General features: G+C 38.5%; 1 protein-coding gene across 1 annotated transcript in view; it reads left to right on the plus strand.

Moving 5' to 3' along the window:
- Window positions 1-20257, plus strand: part of theg (theg spermatid protein) — a 49912-nt gene that overhangs the window by 21071 nt on the left and 8584 nt on the right. Inside the window, exons 5-9 of the mRNA XM_048614305.1 lie at window positions 486-600; window positions 3473-3495; window positions 5034-5074; window positions 7212-7278; window positions 11667-11793. Coding sequence (XP_048470262.1) covers window positions 486-600; window positions 3473-3495; window positions 5034-5074; window positions 7212-7278; window positions 11667-11793 — 373 coding nt within the window. The remainder of the gene's footprint in view (window positions 1-485; window positions 601-3472; window positions 3496-5033; window positions 5075-7211; window positions 7279-11666; window positions 11794-20257) is intronic.

Genomic DNA, 20257 nt, shown 5'->3' on the forward strand with positions numbered 1-20257 from the left:
TTATTGTGTAGGACATATTTATAAATTGAGATAATATAAGAATTGAAATGGCTCACACAACTTTCAAGGACAAGATTGTAGCATCCGTAATGCAACGTAACATATCACTACTTTGTATGGTTTTTATATCTGTATGTCTAGATTCCTTTGTTCTCTGCTCCATTTAGAATCTTGTTTTCCAAGGAGTGTATGGACTCTTTATTCTTCCTACCAAAATGCTCCTTCTCAAATTAATTGATATTTACAGTCAAATTGTCATTATCCAACTATTCTAAAAGTTTATTATCATCTCGTTTTTATTGTACCAGTCCATCGATGTGTTTGTTTATGATATTAAAGATACAAAAATAGGATTTCTATGATTCTATATTACTGGTGAAAAGCAGAGACCATGCTCTGTTTGCCTGTATTCTGTTCCATTTATATATTTGTAAATTGTGTTGTGTAATCAACAGTTAACAGTAACATGTTTGCTTATAATGTAGACCAGTCATTTGGCCTGTGAAATCTGCTACAATGAGAGCTAAGGCTTCATCCAGAATTAAAGAACTAGCTAAGCCGAAGTCAATTCATAAAGACAGCAATCTAACTTACACTGAGGTAAATATATGTCATTTAATTTTAATTATCAATATGTATAGTTAGAATTGGTTTACATTGATCATTTTCTACAAACAAACCAACCATATAAATGGGAAACGCTGAACTTATTGAACATTGCTGAACTTATTTATTGTCTTAAATCTTTCCACTCAGCATGCAGAAGAAAACTATTGACAAACACTCTAGCCATAACAGCAGATAATACCTCTGCTAAATCTGAAAAATGATACTCATTTTTTTTATTCCTGTGCATCAGGTTGCAAAGGTCAAAAAAGCCTCCAAATAGATTCTCTTTTAGTTGTCCTTTTGTTTATAATTGTAATCCTATTTGTGCTTTATGTCCTATTCAAAAATGAATGCCTGATTTTTCATTTAAATGATTAGAAATGTTTGATGAAGTAAATAATATTTCTCCATGATTCCTTTGTTAAAGCATGTAAACTCAGCTATCATCCCACTGTGTCTTATCAAAAGAAGATTATACAGATAGGTGTGTGAAAAGTATTCTGTGTGCAAATCTTGCTTTAAAAAATGAATCTGTCCCAGCTGTTCAGTTAATGAAACCTAACTAAAAGACACATGAAATAGTTTTGAGATTTTTTTAAAGTGAGTTGTGATAGGTTATTATATTGTAGCCCAATTTTCAAACCCATATTTGTACGTTGGTGAGTATTCACACTAGGTTAGGGCCTCACAAATTAATCTTGTGACCAGTGGAGGTATGGATTATTATAGGGATAAGCATGCAATTTATATCAATGATAACAAAAACTGAAAAGGCTGAAATGTTTGGTGGTTAGTCACAAGATATTATCAGAAAGACTAATTAGGCACTGCCATAGATCTCCTGCCTTTAACTTTATGATAAATTTAGCAATCCTGCATTCAGGGAGCATATCTTAAATTATGGTATTTTCCTCCTATCCATAAGCCATGCTCTCTTTCACAGAATCATAAAACTCAGAATCAAACAACACAGAGGAAACAATTCAACCCATTTCGTTTTCTTTAAGCTTTCATGGTTCCTTTTCTTTAATCTTTCATGGGATGCAGGCATGCTGACAAGACCAGCCTTTGTTGCAGATCCCTAATTACCTTTAAAGTGAATAGCTTGCTAAGCCATTTCAAAGGGCAGTTAAGGATCAACCACATTGCTGCAAGCCAGACCAGGTAAAGTGCCAGATTTCCTTCCCTCAAAGGCAAGAGTGAACCAGATAGATTTTTCTAACAATCAACAATCTTTATATTTCAGAATTGAATTGAAATTTCACCAACTTCCATGGTGGAATTTAGATCCATGTCCCCAAAGAACTGACCTGTGCCTCTGGATTAGTTATCCAGTGATAATATGGTAAATCATCAGATGTCCCTTTTGTACCAATGCTATCTCTTTGTACGAGCTATCTCATCAGACTATTCTCTTGACTCTGCCACACGCTCTGTAAATTTTACCTCTTCAAAAATTTACCCAATTCTACTTAGAAAAATATTATTGAATCTGCTTCCTCCACTCTTCCAGGCAGTGAATGGCTGTGTAAAAAATTTTCACCTTATCCACAGTTCTTTTAATCACTTTTAATCTGTGCTCAGTGGTTACTCACCATAGTGACCACTGTTAACTGTTTCTCTTTATGTCCTCTATTAAAGCCTGCCATAATTTTAAACACCATTATCAAATTGTATTTCAAGTTTCTCTGCTCCAAAATGAACAACTTCAACTTGTTAAATCTTTCCAATTAACTGAAGCTCAGCATCTCTGATACCAAATAAACCAAACTATGCATAAAGACCATATATTTTGTTCTCGTGCTTTTTAAAATTAAAGACTGAAATGAGAAAGGACTGTTTTTAAAATCCAAAGATTGCTATATAGTTTGAAAGCAAGTTCTTTGAAATATATTGTGTGCACTGTTCACGTAGCGCTGTGTTACAGCAGTGTTTGCAGACAAACTGGATCCAAGGACTTTTTACACAGATGGAGCTTTGGTTGGCAACAAGAAGTTGATTGTTCTGTAGACTAGTGACCAGCCATCGAATGACAAAGACTTCTTGCCTGTCAACAGCCAGGAGATTGGTTCTCAGGTAGCTGAAGACCTTGGAGCTGAGAATAAGATATAGAGTAGTCATCATTATTTCACCAGCTCAGGAGCTGACTCTCTCTGCAGCCAAAACCCCTGAAAATTACAGAAAAGAAATGCTTACAATTTCATAAGGAATGTCAACTAGAGAAAGTCTTTTTGAATCCATGTACAGTATATAAGCAAAGCAATTTTTATCACCTGCCCTCTGCCTGCATCATGACACAAGGCAGGAATTGAATTTAAGGAATTGAATTTTGCCAGTTAACAATAATTAACAGAGCATCTTTTCTCCTTTACTCATCATGATACATGTAGACGTGATGGTACTAGTGCACAGTTATTTTGTCAAATTGATATTACATGTTCTTCACTGTGATTTGGAACACTGTTATGTGTTTGCTAACACTGATGATGTGTTCTGCCAATTATCTTTTGTGAAAATGATTTTACTGAAAATGAATTTTGAAGGTTTAATGTGGTTGTTTATATGATTTGATAGCTTAGAATGTATACAACTAGGCTGCATGTTATCATTATAATGCAGAGTATTTGGCTATGATAAGCTTGCACTTCCAGCTTATTTGGCATTTTTTAAAAAATTTCTATGCAAACAGGATGTTTGTTAGCTCTCAGCTCTGCGTCTCATTATTACTAGATATCCTGTCCCCACAGCATCTGCTGGCTCTGAAAAGACCACATCAGTCACATTTATATCAATACACTTGAGCAGTTAAGGAATTAAATCTGATTTGCTTGAATCTTTAACTAAATTCATGGTTACCTCCTAGGGCAAGTCAAAGACTGCTAAGAGGTAAGACATTTTAAAAAAAATAGACTCCAGAGACAGATAAGGAAAGTTGTCGATTCAGTTCAAGTTGAATATATTAGAAGATATTAATTTATAATCCCGTCTTCAACTTGTGAAACAAATGCACTTCAGTTGGCCCTTCATATGCTTAGCATGCATATCTTTACTAGGAGTCAAATAAAGCAGGGAAGGATAGGAACAAGAAACGACAGGATTTCCTGGAAGGTTGAATGGCATGGGAAGAAATACATCAGGCAACCAAAAACTTGATATAATAAAAACACTGGTGAGAGTCTATACGCAAAATAACATTCAAATAATATAATCTTTTATGAAGCCGTAGAAAATGGGTTTGGCGCAGTAGGTCTATTTATTTCCCATTGTGTAAGAATCATTGGATTTGAAGTCCTGATCCTGTGAAGTTCATTGAAGCATTATATAATATCATATGTTGTAATACTAGTCTTCCTTTCAAGTATGAATGAATGAGTGAGTGAATGAATAAATGACTGAATCTGCGTTAAAATAATTAGATGTCATATGCCAGAACTCTGTGCCCCACCCCTTCAGAGTCAAATTCCAGCAAGGCAAATGATCTATCCACCCCTTCAGCTCAGCTGTGAACTAAAACATTGGGGCTGTACAGAATGCTCCAGGTGAGATTTGGGCCATCAAGAAGAAGCCCACTAGTACATTACTGGAATATCCTGATGATGCTATGGTGAGTTCAGCAATGTTTCACCACAATATTTTTAGCAAAGTACACTAAAAGAGTAGGAAACCATTAAAGATTGGACCAAGCCTGAGACTAGGACTGAAGGTCTAAGGTGAGACCAGGCTCTTTACAGATAAGGTTTTGGAGCCAACTGGAGGGAGCTAAGGCTGCAGTGAGACCATTTCCCCCACAGGAAGATTTCAAGATATTTACCTGCTTTCCAGAGTGTTCCCCTACCTGCCATATAAGTGGGGTGGGCAGGAGTGAGTTTTTAGAATCTTATCCTCTCAATAGTTGTCAGTGGAAAAATATAAAAATATTTTTTAAAGTTACAGCAAATTCTGCATGTGCCAGTGCTACTTGGTCTCATTACCCCAGTGTTTCCTCATTCCCTGCCAAATTCGAAAGGCTGCAAATTTAGTAAAAGCTCCTATATTATCCATACAGTCTAACCTAGTGCAGTTAGGGTACAGACATCAACAGAGCACAGCAACTATGAAGAAAATTAACGTGGCTGATGTCTACCATTAGTTCACTCATACAGCTAGGACTTTCCTGTCTTCCTTGCCCATCAAATGCAAATAGTAGAAAAAAAATGGGGACAAGGCTCAGGTTTTTGGAAGATTTCCTTTTTCTCTGTCTCACTTACCGCCAGCTCCCAGCGTTGCCACAAACAAACTGTTAATAGACCTTGAAAGGTAAATGTTGTGAAAATTACCACTATTTATAGTCTACATTGGACAAAGGATATTACTGTTTGATAATATTTTCTTGCATTGTTATTCTTCATTAAAATCTCTATTCTGTTTTAATATCAATATCCTAGAGGCAAAAGATCAAGAAGAAATAAAGAATCCATCATTTACGGTATGTTAGCAAAATGAAGTTTCGGGAGGATGGTGATGAGAGGTGTGAGGGTTGATAGGGTGGTATACAGCACACACAAAAGCTAGATGACACCATGAATGTTAGACTCAGGCTCATGTTTAGAATGTATAATTAAATATAGGACTCTTGTGAGATGGTAATTAAAAGAAGATCATAGTGGCAGTGAGGTAAATTTTCAGCAATTTTGTGCTTCCATGAGGGGAGTACACAAAGGCCCCTCCCTTGCAGCAATCTCTGCTAGGACCTAAATTGTTGAATTCATCCTTATATTACTGTTCCTAAGCAGAAGGGAAGTAAACATGTAGATGTGATTAATTGTATAAAATTACATGCAAGGAACTACAATTGTTATTGGACATAGCATTTTCCTGATTATATATATGTATAGACCTTGATACTGTTACATTAGATACTGTTCCACTTCTCTACTTTGAAGTTATGCTTGTATTTTGTTCCCATGAAGTTCCATGCATTTTAGGCAAGCATCGATGTTATGGAAATGATACACAAATGCTTTTCATTGTTTAGACTTTAACCTCAGAGAACATTGCTTCAACTTAAAGCAGAAGTTAATCATTTGATAAGAAGAAAATGGTGGCAGTTCCCACCTCTAGTGAGATATACTATGCCCTCTCTCATAGTATAATCACCACTTACTAACAGGCTCTTTTACCAGAGTCCTCAAGCCAACATATTCCTTTTCAGCAACATTTCAGTTTTATATGCAAGGGGAGCGAGGTTAGCCTTGCACTAATAGATCTGTGCAAACCAATGATTAAGCAACATTTCAAATACTGTTTGCATCTTTAAATACTTCACTCTAAAAGTGATATTAGAGGACATAAAGCAATAATTCAACCAATGATGCCAACAATAAAATTGCGAAATTGGAGCTATTTTGACTGCAGGAGTAAACAGAGAAGATATGATAGAGTTTTGTTTAAAATGATCCAGTGGGACTAGCTGAGTTTTTTTTCCAGAGAGCTGACACAATACTTTGCAACAAACTAGTTCTTTAGTTATTAATTAAAGTTGACTTTCTGATACTCGGCTATTTACAAATTCTGATTTTTTTTTGTTTCAAACTTCATTGCGACCAGCAAAAGAATAGGACTAGGAAGGGAATTGATTAACCTCTTCTGACTTGGTTGAAATTGACATATATCCAGAAAGCAAACCAGAAAATTGAAGCACAAAATTCCTTCATTATTAATTTAAATATCTTATTTATTGAAATAAATGACTATGCTTGGATTAAGATAGAAGCAAAAATAGCTTAAACTTTAATGAATTATGATTCAAAAACGGGAATGTTTTATATTGTAATGGATATGTTTGACATGTCACAAATATAAAATCAGCTGTTCAAGGTTAGTGAGGCTGTTTAACAGTAGCTTTGAAGTTAATGCACTGTTAGAAATTCAGTGATATCTCATTCAACAAGTGTAGGAGTTAAAATTTCTCATCAATTCATATTGATTGCATTCTAGGGGTGCCTTAACAGTGCTCTGTCTGGAAATTAATGACTGCATGTTGCTATTAGTTTCAATGGAGTAATGATGACAAATGCTGACAGTTTCACTGTCATTACCATCACAAAATCCAGGTCAATGAGTTTTGGCAGATTGTACAGTTATGGAGACTATTATAGCTAACCCTGATCTCCCATCTGAAATCGACATTAGCATTTTTCAACAAAAGTCCCTACACAGGACTCTAAGAGACGTATGAAGTAAGCAGATGGTTATGCAAGACATCGGAATAAATCAGAAAAAAAAAGGATGTTGAAATTGGTTTTGGGCAATAGCTTAAAATGGGCTACAAGGAATTGAGAACAGGCTTTACCTTCAGCCAATTTTATTTTCCATGGAAAGGGAAGAGCTTAGAGAGATATGGGCCAAATGCTGGCTAATGGGACTAGATCAGTTTAGGATATCTGGTTGGCATGGACGAGTTGGACCAAAGGGTCTGTTTCCATGCTGTATAACTCTATGACTCCATGAAAAAGATGCTGCCTGAAATTAATTTCAACCCATTTTTTTAAAAAATGCTGATGTTAGTAGGATAAGGTGAACATTTGTTGTTTATTCTTATTTGAACAATTTTGTATTCTTAGCTGAAGTACCAAGATTCATTTATCTCAGTGAGCCCAAAAAGCTGCCTGAAGGATACCTGATAAACAGGTAAATGGACAAAAAAAACTCTTTAGCAGCAGTCATATCCATTAATATGGCATGTGGCATTATCTTAATAGTGACAACTGATGCAAAGTTCCTATTTGTATCTTAGGCATATTCTTTGGATCAGGATCTAGGGTCAGGTCAGAAATCACAAAGTGGGATGTTGTATGGCCCAGAAGAATGGAGTTTTTGGCTGAGGTGTCAGGAAGAGGGATTATAAGAACTTGGGTTGACACTGTATCAGGAGATGATGAGTTAGGACTGAGAATGAGATAGACTGGAAATAAAGGCTGGTAGCAGCAACAATGTTGGATGGGTAGTGGAGGCCTGGCAATAGAAACAGTGGCTGGAAGAGTGGCTTTGACTGAGTTCTTCAATGTGGGGTCAGAATGTTAGATGAGCTGTTCCAATAAAGCGAAAAGATAGGACCAAAAATCCTCTGAACCCTGAATATCAAAGGATTTACAGGATTGGATAAAGAGAAAAAGGCAAGTCCTAGGGCAGATACTGTGGATTCAAAACAGCGGAAGCCCTGGAGGATTACAGAATGGAGAACTGAAGGAAATTAGGAGAGCAAAAGGGGGACATAAAAGAATAATAGCAGGTAAAATAAAGGAAAATCCTGAGTTATTTTACAAGTAAACTGGTGATAACAGGATAACTAGGGCAGAGTAGAGCCCATTAAAGAGCATAGTGGTAATTTGTGCATGGAGCCAGACAACATTGGTAGCATTCTGAATGATTTCTTTGTTTCGGTGCTCACTAGTGAGAGTGACAATGTGGGTATAGAAATCAGGAAGAAGGACTGTGATATTCTTAAAGAAACTAGCAGAGACAGAGAGGAGTTTCAGAAACCTAAAAGCAATTAAATCTCCAGGGTGGGATGAAATCGTTCCCAGGCTGTTGAGTGAGGCAAAGGAAGTAATAGTTAGAAATATCCAATTTCTCTTGCTGCAGAAGTGCCAGAGGATTGAAGGACAGCCAATATGGTGCTGTTATTCAAAAAGGGAGCAAGGGATAAACCAGAAACTACAGGACAGTCAGTCTAATCTCAGTGGTGAGAAACTATTGGAAGCAATTCTGAGCGTCAGAGATAGTCTGCACTTGGGGAAACAGGAATTAACCGAGAATAGTCAGCTGGTTTTGTTAAAGGGTGGTCATGTCTGACCAACTTGATTGAATTTTTCAGAGGTAACCATGTGTGCAAATGAAAGCAATGCATTTCACTTGGTCTGATTGGACTTTGTGGGGGCTGGTTAGCTCAGCTGGCTGGGCATCTGGTTTGTCATGTAGAGCTGATGTTAACAGTTTGGGTTCAATTCCTGCACTAGCTGAGATTATAGTGAAGTATTCTCCTTCTCAACCTATCCCCTTGCCTGAGGCGTGGTGACCCTCAAGTTGGGCCACTTCTAATGAGAGAGAGTCCTGTAGACTGGTAAAACAATAGTGACTTTACCTTTACCTGGATTTCAGCAAGGCTTTTGATTTGGTCCCATGTATGAGACTGACAGTAAAGGTAAGTGACCCTGGGATCCAAGGAAATTTGATTAATTGGATCCAGAATCGGCTGAGTGGCAGGAAGCAGAGGGTGATGGTCAAGGGATGTTTTAGTGACTGGAGGCCTGTGTCCGCTGGAGTCTTGCAGGGATCAATGCTGAAGCCCTTGCTGTTTTTGGTATATAAAATGATTTGGACTTGAGTGTAGGAGGGTTGATCAATTTGATCACAGATGATGCAAGAATTTGTAAGGTGGTAAGTAGTGAGGAGGATGTAGACGGGCTAGTCAGATGTGGTGATCAGTGGCAATTGGAATTAAATCGAGATAAGTGTGAGGTATTGCACTTCTAAAGGACAAACAAGACAAGGGAATACATGATGAAGCACCAAGAACTTTGGTGTGCATGTTCACTGGTTCCTCAAGATGGCAGGACAGGTAGATAAAGTAGTTAAGGAAGCATATGGGATACTTGCTTTTATTAACTGAGGCAGTGAGTTTAAGAGCAGGGAGGTTACACTGGAACAGTATCAGAAGTTGGTTAGAGTATTATATGCAGTTTTGGAATCTACATTATAGGAGGGATGTGAATGCACTTGAGAGGATGCAGAAGAGATTATCCAGGTTGTTGCCTGGGCTGGAGAGTTTTAGTTCTGAAGAGAGATTGGATAGACTGGGGTTGTTTTCCTTGGAACAGAGGAGATCAAGGGAGTACGTGATTGAGTTGTATACATTTTTGTGGGACATTGAGTAGATAGGAAGAAACGTTACCCCAGGAATCAGTGACCAAGCGACATAGATTCAAGGTAAGGGACAGGACATGAGAGGATGTGAGGAAAACCTTTTTACACCCAGTGGTGGGATTTGAAACTCACTGCCTATAAGGGCGATAGAGGCAGAAATAATAAAATTTCAGATGTAGATGTATACTTGCAATGCCATAGCATATAAGTCTATGGCCCAAGTGCTGGAAAATGAGATTAGAATAGTTAGGTGGTTGTTTTTGAATGACACAGAGTGGATGGGCTGAAGGCCTTTTTCTGAACTGTAGACCTCAATAACTCTAAGTCACCTGTCCTCTTGATTGTGGTCAGTGCTACGGGATCAGGGCAACCACATTTTGGAGAGGAAATCTTTTATAAGCATTTGTTGGGGCCTGGGTGTTAGAATCACCCCAATCTCTCAGTCCTGAAGTCATGGGATGGAGGGATGGATTGGAATTGTATAACAATCAACTATCATTTATAATGCTTTCTCTTGCTTCATGTCAAAAGCTGCAAAGACTAATGTGATACAACAAACCTTCCTAGGTATGAGAAAAATATTTGCTTTTTTTTAGTTTTGGAACATCTTTTGTAGTCAAGTTGTCGTGATTGTCATGGAAATCCTTGGACTGCAGCTCATGGAACCTGTTCCTACCTGCCACTCCCTCCTGCAGTGATAACTCCCTACTAGCACCTCAAGCAACTTCAATGACTTAAATTATCTTCAAAATATCCTGAAAAAGAATTAATCCAATATGCTTAAAAGTTATGGTCATTCAATGAGTCATTTGTTAACAGCATCAATAATGTTATTGCACACATTATACTTAAAAAGAGGGAGATGCTGGTTTGCTGAGATGGCTAGCCTATGGTTCAGAATATCACTTGTGCTGGTTCAATTTCATTCTGGCTGAGATAGACTTGAGACAAACCTCCTTACCCTCCCCTTAAGAGAGCAGCCAATGGCAAATCTCCAGTGACCAAAGGAGAGGTGATGGTCTAGTGATATTATCCTTGAACTGTTAATCCAGAGACCCAGATAACGTTCTGGGGACCCGGGTTTGAATCCTGCCACAGCGGATGATGGAATTTGTATTCAATAAATATCTGGAATTAAGAATCTAACGATGACCATGAATCCATTGTCAATTGTCGGAAAAACCCATCCAGTTCACTAGAAGGAAACTGCCATCCTTACCTATTCTGGACTACGTGTGACTCCAGACCCGCAGCAATATGGTTGACTCTTAACTGCCCTCTGGACAATTAGGATAGGGCAATAAATGCTGCCTAGCCAGCAACGCCTTCATCCCATGAACGAAGAAAGGCAAGAAAAAGCTCAGTGATAAAAGCAGCTCAGGGTGAAGCATCAGCAGACAATTAGCCAAGTGTCTGCCTTAAATACAGTGCACATGAATGAATATTTAAAAATAAAATTCTCTTACTGAACATTCTACACACATAGCAACTCAAATGTAAGATCAATCCTTGTAAAACCACTGAATTAAAATCTGAAACTTATCAAATTTTACTAGACAGTTGAAGGTTGGAGAGAAGTAGGGCTATGCCTTGCAACCAGTAACAGATCATAAATTTTTCAAAGAACTTTTATTCCATATGTAAGACATAAACTGGTAACATATACCTATAATTTGTATGTGAGTGTAGTATGTGTTTTGTTTTACTTATTCACAGGATGTGGGCATTGCTGCTGGCCAGCATTTTTGGCTTAACTCTAAATGCCCTTGAGAAGGTAGTGGTGGGTAATTTTCTTGAACTGCTATAGTCCATGTAGCGTTGGTACATCAACAGTTGATGTTGGGAAGGGAGTTTGAGAATTTTGACCCAATGACAGTGAAAAAATTATGACATTGTTCTAAGTCAGGATGATGTGTGGTTTGGAGGAGAACGGGCAGGTGGTGATGTTCCTGTGCATCTGCTGCCCTTGTCCTTCTAGGTGATCGATGCCACGGGTTTGGATATGAATGTGAACATATCTACACATTAATTTTAGTTATCAAAGATTTCCGTGATGATTGAGATTCTGTGCTCCAATACGTATGAGATAATACAATTTATTCAAACATTGACAAAAAGTTATCCAATGCTAACATGAATCTTTTATGATATAGATTATCACCGATCTGGCCTGTGAAACGTCAAGCAATGAGAGCTCAGCCCAGTTCCAGAATTCGTGAACTTGCCAAACCAAAGCAGCTTCATAAGGATTGGCAGCCAAGCAAATCAGTTTATTCTACAGTAGGTTTCCACAGTTTGACTTAATTCTCTTTATTATGTACCAGCCCCAACATTATACTAGAGAGCACTAATGAATAAATGTTAACATGTTTATCTGAAATTCCACACTCCATTGTTTTACATGAAACATTGATCTGGTTTTTGTTTGTTAAAATAATGAAGGATTTATTGTAAGTTCATAACATTACTCAGTATTTTCCAAAAGTTGTTCCCTATCATAGCGTGGCACATCTAGTACATTTGATAAGTAGTGTGCTTTATTGTACAAAGAACAAAGAACAGTGCAGCACAGGAACAGGCCCTTGGCCCCCCAAGCCTGTGCTGACACATTTTGTCCTTCCACACTAAAACTGTCTTCACTTACATGATCCGTATCCTTCTAGTCCCTTCCTATTCAAGTATTTGTCCAAGTGCTTCTTGAATGCTGCTATGGTGTCTGCTTCCACCACCTCCTCTGGCAACATGTTCCAGGCACTCACCATCCTTTGTGTGAAGAACTTGCCACACACATCTCTTTTAAACTTCCCCCCTTTCACCTTGAACCTGTGTCCCCTAGTAATTGACCCCTCCTTCATGGGAAAAAGCCTCATACTTGCCACTCTATCCAAGCCATTCACAATCTTATAAACTTCTATTAGGTCGCCGTTCAACCTCCTGTGTTCCAGTGAAAACAAACCTAGCCTATCCAACCTTTCGTCATAGCTAAAATCCCCCATACCAAGCAACGTCCTGGTAAACCTTTTCCGTATCCTGTCCAAAGCATCCACATCCTCTGGTAATGTGGTGACAAGAACTGTACACATTATTCTGGGCTAGTAGGAACTGCAGATGCTGGAGAATCTGAGATAACAAGGTGTAGAGCTGCATGAACACAGCAGGCCAAGCAGCATCAGAGGAGCAGGAACTCCATTTCTGAAGAAGGGTCTCGGCCCGAAACGTCAGCCTTCCTGCTCCTCTGATGCTGCTTGGCCTGCTGTGTTCATCCAGCTCTACACCTTGTTATCTCACATTATTCTGGGCGATGGCCGAGTGGTATTATCATTGGACTGTTAATCCAGAGACCCTGAATGATGTGCTGGGGACCCAAGTTCAAATCCAGCCACAGCAGATGGTGGAATTTGAATTCAGTAAATATCTGGAATTAAGAATCTAATGATGACCATGAATCCATTGTCAATTGTCAGGAAAAACCCACCTGGTTCACTACTGTCCTTTAGGGAAGGAAACCATCATCCTTATCTGTACTGGCCTACAGGTGACTCCAGACTCACAGCAATGTGGTTGACTCTTAACTTTCTTCTGGGCAATAAATGCTGCCTAGCCAGTGACACCCTCATCCCATGAATGAATAAAGGAAAAAAATCGAAGTGTGGCCTAACTAAAGTTTTATAAAGCTGCATCATAATGTGTTTATCCTTATACTCAATGCCCCTTCCAATGAAGGCAAGCATGCCATATGTCTTTTTTGCTACCTTATCTAGCTGCACTGCCACCTTCAGTGATATGTTACTGTCTTCAGGAATTGATCATGTAGCACGTGATCTTTTATAAGTGCATTGTAGTCTAAAACTATGGGTTAGTGATTTTACAGGCTCCAACTTTCTTTCCATCACACAATACTCAAACTATTTGGCTACATTATGTTCCTTGGCCCTTCTAGGGTGAGATTTGAGTCCAATGCTTTTGACTCAGTGTGCTACCAATTGAGCCAACAAGACTTCCTGTAACACACAATGTTAGCTTCCAAAAGATTGAAAATGCCAAAGGGTATTTATATGACAAATCATCTAATTGTAATTCCAATTGGATGTGAATTTTAGATAATTTTGCAAAACAGCATGCTTAGAAAGAAAATAGGAAGTGGATTTTACCATTCATTTGCAGCCAAGTCATTATTTTGCATTGAATCTCAGGTGAATTGTTTTAAAGTTGGGTATCAATTTCTGAACGTGTGATGATTCATCAGAATTTGTGGGCAAATAGACGAAACATTGATCATGATGCAGAAAGTGCTTTGAACCTAAAAACCACTTTTAAAAACCCCAGTGACTGCTTATAGTTATTATAACCCCCATGAAGAAAATTTAGGAGCCACAATTTACAATTTAGTTTCATGCTGCATTTGTATTACAATTGTACCATCAGCACAGAGCCTGAATCCAATGTCAGGTCCAAGAATTCTCAGGAATAAAAAAAATCTCAAGGTCACCACTTGTAGTAAGCTTGAATTTTGGCACCTGATGTGTTCTGCACCAGCAGGATGTTCCAAAGAGGTTGGTACGAGTAGGGATGATTCCTCACAATCTTAACACAATATTAATAAACAGTTGTCAGACATCCAGCTATTTAGTTTGTTTCTTTGGATTTCCATAAATATTGCAGGAGATTCAGGAAATTCTACCTTCACATTTTTAATTTCTTATTCAAAGCACATCTCTATACATGAAAATTGCATTCCTAATCAGAATCACTGCTGAGCACTAATAGATTGATAATCATTCTCTCATCTTGTCAAATTGTGGGCACCATAAGAACAAAAGAAATAGGAACAGTGATATGCCATTTGATCCTTAAAAAGCCTGCTCCATCATTCAGTAGGATCATTCCAGACTTTTTACCTCAACTCCACCATCTCGCACTGTCTCCGTAATTGGTATGTCCCAGAAAGTCAGGCGACAATGGATAGAACTGAAATCAGACTTTACATTCTTTTATGGCTTTCTATTTACAAGGTTACATATGAGAAACATCCACCTCTAAACTCAACTGCCACAGTTTGAATCTGTTCCTACTTAGAGGAGACATGAAGCCCCAGTTAATGCCCTACCACCTGCCTACAATTAAAAGCAATTAATATGCAATCAACAATTCCTTAATCTCACTAGTACTTAAAAATGTATCAATCTGTCTTTGAAATACTGAATGAGCACTTAGAGCACTCTAGAGTCGGTAATTCTAAAGATCCACTGTACTTTGAGAGAAAGAATTTCTCTTTTTCAAAGCTGTAAATGACCAATCCCTTATTCTGAAAATATGACTTAGTTTTAGTTTCTCCAGCCAGAGGGAAACAGCTTCTCATCATCTACCTTACCATCAATGACTTTAAGAATTTTGATATGTTTCAATTAGATCACTTATTAGTCTTCTAAATTCTAGCGAGTATGGGCCTGGTCTACACAATTTCCCACTGTAGGACAATCCCCTCATCCCAGGAATCAGTCTAGTGAACCTTTGCACTTCCTCCAAGGCAAATAAATCATTACTCAGGTACAGTGGCCAAACTGTACACAGCATTACAGATGTGTGGTCTCACCAGTGCTCTATCTAATTGCTGTAATACTTCTCTACACTTTATACTTTATTTTTTATGAATGTGGGTCTGAGAATAAACTTCTGTAATCCATCCTTTCTGTATATTCCTTGAGCTTTACAAGAAGTGATCCATTAATCTACCATTTGCTGGCAAACATGTATAAGCTATGAACTCGTGGTGATATACTTTGGAGTCCTTCATGTTCAAGACAGATAATATGCAACTGATGATTTTTTGAGCATATATACTTAGAAAACAAAAGCCTAATGGCAAGAAAAAGTATTAGTTGTCCATCGCATGAATGTTTCACCAGAATTCACTGTTGGATCTAGAATATTACAATTAAGGAGTCTATCTAGAGTCCCTCAACCAGCTCTTGCAAGTTTAGCATTGCATCCGGTTGTCAAGGTTGAGGAATCTTGTTGAATGAATAATGATAGCACACTTGCCAGATCTCAAATTTGTGATGGAAGTGAAATTATCCAGCACATAGGAATTTAAACGTTGGCTTTTCTTTAATGCATTAGCAGGATACTTACCTTTGCTGTATGCAGAATAGATTCATGAGGACAAAGTTAAAAAAATGTGTAAGCAAAGAGACAATCACAAAGAAGCTCAATACATGCTGTTTAACAATCTGAATGGCAAACTGTGGCCTATCCCATGTGTGGAGTGCTTGGAGGAAAGCGCAAAAAAAGTCATGGCAAGATTTATGGAACAAGATCTGCAGAACATGATAGATGATATAAATATGCCTGACAATACCTGGAGGATGAGAAAAACATTGCTTATAATTGAATATGAAATCTGCACATTGGAGAGTCTGGGACACTATTTGGATTGAGCCAGAATGGAAGAACGACATTGAAACTTAATACCCTTTAAGATATTAGTGTCTCCTGCTTTGCTGTATAAACAGGAACGGCCAGATTTGCAGCATCATGGAGACTCTGCAGACAATTAGAAGTGGTGGATGGAACCTATATTTGGAAGTCCAGGCCCTGTTTCTGGCAAATCCCATTTTCCTGGCTGGGGAAAAGGTGTGGGTGATGAAGCTCATGCGGTCACTATGGACCAGCTGTGTTTTTAAGCTCAATGCACAAGACTAGGAATGTTCTCAACCCACAGTGCGTGTTCCTTGATTTCATGGAGGAGACGTAAAGCTAATGAAAGACAGTTATAGTGTGTTGAACTGTCAAGCTGGGAAGTTATTTCATACCCCTGTCTTTTAAAAATTGAGAAAATAAAATGCCTGCATGTGTCTGTGAATTGAAAAAAGATTCTAGCATTGTCGACAGCTGTCTATTGAAGTAGCCCTAAGTGCTATAATTATAGCATTATTGGTACGAGTCTGCTTTTCACAGTCTATCATATTGTCTGTGGGGGGTTGTAAATTTGCAGCTTGATGGGCAGCTCAAAGAATTTATTGAAGGATATGCTGCCTTTGAAGTAGGATTATAAATACAATAAATGTATTTGCTTTTATGAGAGATTGAGTTTTGAAGGGAATTTAACTGTTATCGAAGAGCCTTCCATGAATGGCATTTATTTTCATAATATTGTAAACTCAATAATAGATATTGAGAATTTTATTTTAGTCCATCCTCAGCGTGGCTCCTGAGGTCAGTCCATAATGATACTGGTAGAGTTGCCATGCAGGCTATACAGGCAGAGGGTGGTGGGTAGGGGCATGAGTTGAGAGTAAGTTGGTATAGGGGTTATAAGGAGCTATGAGGCTGAATTGATAGTCATGAGTTGGTACAAAGTTGGCATGGGGGAGTAAAGGGCCAAAAGGGTTTGTGGGAGTGTCATGAGTTTGCACTGTTGGCATATGGCTTGTAAGGGTCCATAGGAATGTGTGAGGGTCACAAGTAGGCACTAAGTCAGCATAGGAGATATAAGGGGCCATGGGTTTGGGCACATGAAGAATATGAGGGGCAATTGGGTGTGGGTGAGTTTTGAGGCTTAAAGGTTCTAATTTTACCAAAACAATTGGGACAAAGTGTCAGACAACAAGGTGGGCACTTTAACCAGCCCATGCTGGCACTCTGCAGCCCTTGGCCATGTCCAATCTACATTGGGTCATCCAGCCCTACTGCGTTCCATACCTGCGGCCTGCCATCCCCCACCCCAGCCAAAGTTACGTCATTCAAGTAACTTTTTCCAGAAACATTAAAACTAGGCGCAGGAGTAGGCCTCTCAGCCCTTTGAGCCTGCTCCACCATTCAGTGTGATCATGGCTGATCAACCAACTCCGTACCCTAGTCCTTCTTTGTCCCCATACCCTTCAATCCCTTTAGCCTTAAGATCCCTGATTCTGGACTCCCCTTTCATAGGAGATATCTTTCCTGCTTTTACCCAGTCTACCCAGTCTAGAATATTATGGGTTTCTCAAAGATCTCCCCCCATTCTTCTAAATTACAATGAATATAGTCCTAACCAATCCAGTCTCTCTTCATATGTCAATCATGCCAGAACAGGAAGTTGATTCTTAACTGCCCTCTTGGAAATTGGCTCCTGGAATTCTGGCCTAGTCAGCAGTGCCCATATTCTGTGAATGAATGTGAAAAAAAATTCTTTGTTGCACTTGCCCCATAGCCAGAATATCCTTCCTCAGAGAAGGGAACAAAAACTGCACACAATACACTAGGTGTGGTATCACCAAGGACCTGTACAGTTGCAGCAAGACAATTGCTTCTGTACTCAAAATCTCTCGCTACGCCTTCTTCCTCACCAGCTGGTTCCAGCAACTGGTGTACAAAGTGACCCAAATCTCATTTCACCTCCCCCTTTCCAAATCTAGCACCAGGCAGTGTGCCAAGTCAAGAAACTGCTTGACTGAACTTCCACACCTTGAGAGTGAAACTTCAGCCCAATGTCTGTTAAAACACTGGCTAATGGAGGGAAAGCCAAAAATAATTTGCATCATTTCCTTAAATTGGTGCATAATAAGTTTATATAAACAAGTAATACTTTTGTGTTAATGTATGTTAATCCAGTCACTCACAGGAGGAACTTTAGTAAAATGATCAAATGTGTTATCAATGCCAACCAGTCAAAGTGCTCCATATTAGCACACGCTTAACCCACAGAGTAATTTCACGCTCAGTAGGCATTCTGTGCAAAGTGTTCTAGTGACCTCTATCGGCAGAATATCAATACTGCTCTAACCTCTTTCTTTTGTAGTATTGACAGCCTGTCCATTAAGGATGGCTTCTTGAAGCATTTCTGTGAGGTCCTGAATGGATATATGAAGAACTATGAACACCAATGGCATAACTACTAAGAACATAAAATGGATGAACAATATAAGTGGAAGTACAATTGAAGACATTGTCACTGGGGCTAAAATAAGAGTTCCAGTGTTGAATATTATTTTGAGAGCAAGTGGAAACACAATCTTACAGTTTGATAAACCAGTGAAGGTCTTAATAAGGACTAATAGTTTGAAATAAAACATGTTAATACTTAAAATCATTTGATCTGAGTAAACGCAAGTCTTTTTTTTTCTTCTGAAAAATTATGCAGCAATAAAAGATGCATAAAAGCCAATCATTTCAAGTAAGCAAGTTTTCAACTTGGCGCAAGGAAGCAAGTAATGTTTAAAGATTGACAAGACCCAAGCATTTTTCATCAGTTATCAAGATATTTCCATTTGGAGCAATCTGAGAACATTGTTAAAAAAATCCAGCCGAGCACAACCAGAATAAAGAAAGTTATCAAAACTGAGAGAAGAACGAAACAAAAATGACTGTTGAGTCAAATGGAGAGAACAGAGCCCCACTCTTAAAAATAAAGGAGAGACAACTCTCAGCAGGGACTCCTACTATGATTCACCAGAAAACTACACCCACTGCAAATCAGCAAACTTAAAAAGTGGGAGTTTTGCAGAGGGAAGGACATGAAAAGGATAACCACATTCATAATATAATAAAACTTGGCCAAATCTTCATCCTCGCAGCATATAAAAGATGACTGTAGTGGCATGAACATTAACAAATTAAAATGGAAAGAATGTTTAATCCATTTAGATTGAATTTCTTCCATTCTAGACGTATCCAGACATGAGATTTGTCTTATTGGTAATTCCGTTGATCTTTTCTATCCTTTTATGCCTGCCATAAGTATAAGAGCAGGAAGTTCAATTTTGCTAAATAAGTTTGTAGCTATTTCTCCACTATACAGCATACCATGTCCAAACTACCCCACCCCATCACCCATCTCTTTAAAAAAAGCTATAGATGAAAATGCTTACAGATTTCCAAAAGAATAAAGTTCTGAAAATGTTATGCTTTCTTGGGAGAAGGTTGCCTACTCTTGGTTTCTACTCATGCCTACTCTTGGCTTCCCAGGGGAGTTGTGCAAAATCCCCATTACAGATTGTCATTCTATTGCAAGACCACAATATTTGAATGGTTGCTAAAATTAGATTGCTTTTAAAACCTTATACATAGATTGTTAATATTTAGTGCAGGTCGTGAAAACACATTGTACATTAATTTCATTTGAAGTTCAGTTTGATAAGTTTGCGTGACTAAATTAATCCATCAGGCTGTGTGAGAAAAGCATCTTCCTTGTATCACTATATGAGTTTTTGAAAGAAGTTAGGACCTTTGCCAGGAGATAACTAGAATTGCAGATGCTGGAATCAGAGACAACAGTGTGGAGCTGGAGGAACATTGCAGGCCAGGTAGCAACAGAGGAGCAGGAAAGTTGACATTTCAGGTCGGGACTAAGAAGGACCTTTGCTGGATACTTTCTAGACGTGAATAATAGATCTTCTAAATCTTGAGAGCATTTTATTTGGACCCCGTGCCATTCAGTTCTTTATGTGGAATTACTGAGAATGAAGCCAAATGCAGTTAAAAGAAAAGCATCAGAGAGATCATCAAATCCCTACAGTGTGGAACTAGGCCGTTCAGCCCAACAAGTCCACACCAACTATCCAAAGAACATCCTGCCCAGACTCATCCCCTGCCCTATAACCTTGCATTTCCCATGGCTAATCCACCTAACCTACACATCCCCGGACAATATGGGCAATTTTATCATGGCCAATCTACATAGCCTGCACATCTTTGGACTGTGGGAGGAAACCGGAACACCCAGAGAAACCCACACAGACAAGGAGAATGTGCAAACACCACATAG

Source organism: Rhincodon typus, chromosome 29, assembly GCF_021869965.1.
Source record: "Rhincodon typus isolate 14 chromosome 29, sRhiTyp1.1, whole genome shotgun sequence".
Lineage (NCBI taxonomy): Eukaryota > Metazoa > Chordata > Chondrichthyes > Orectolobiformes > Rhincodontidae > Rhincodon > Rhincodon typus.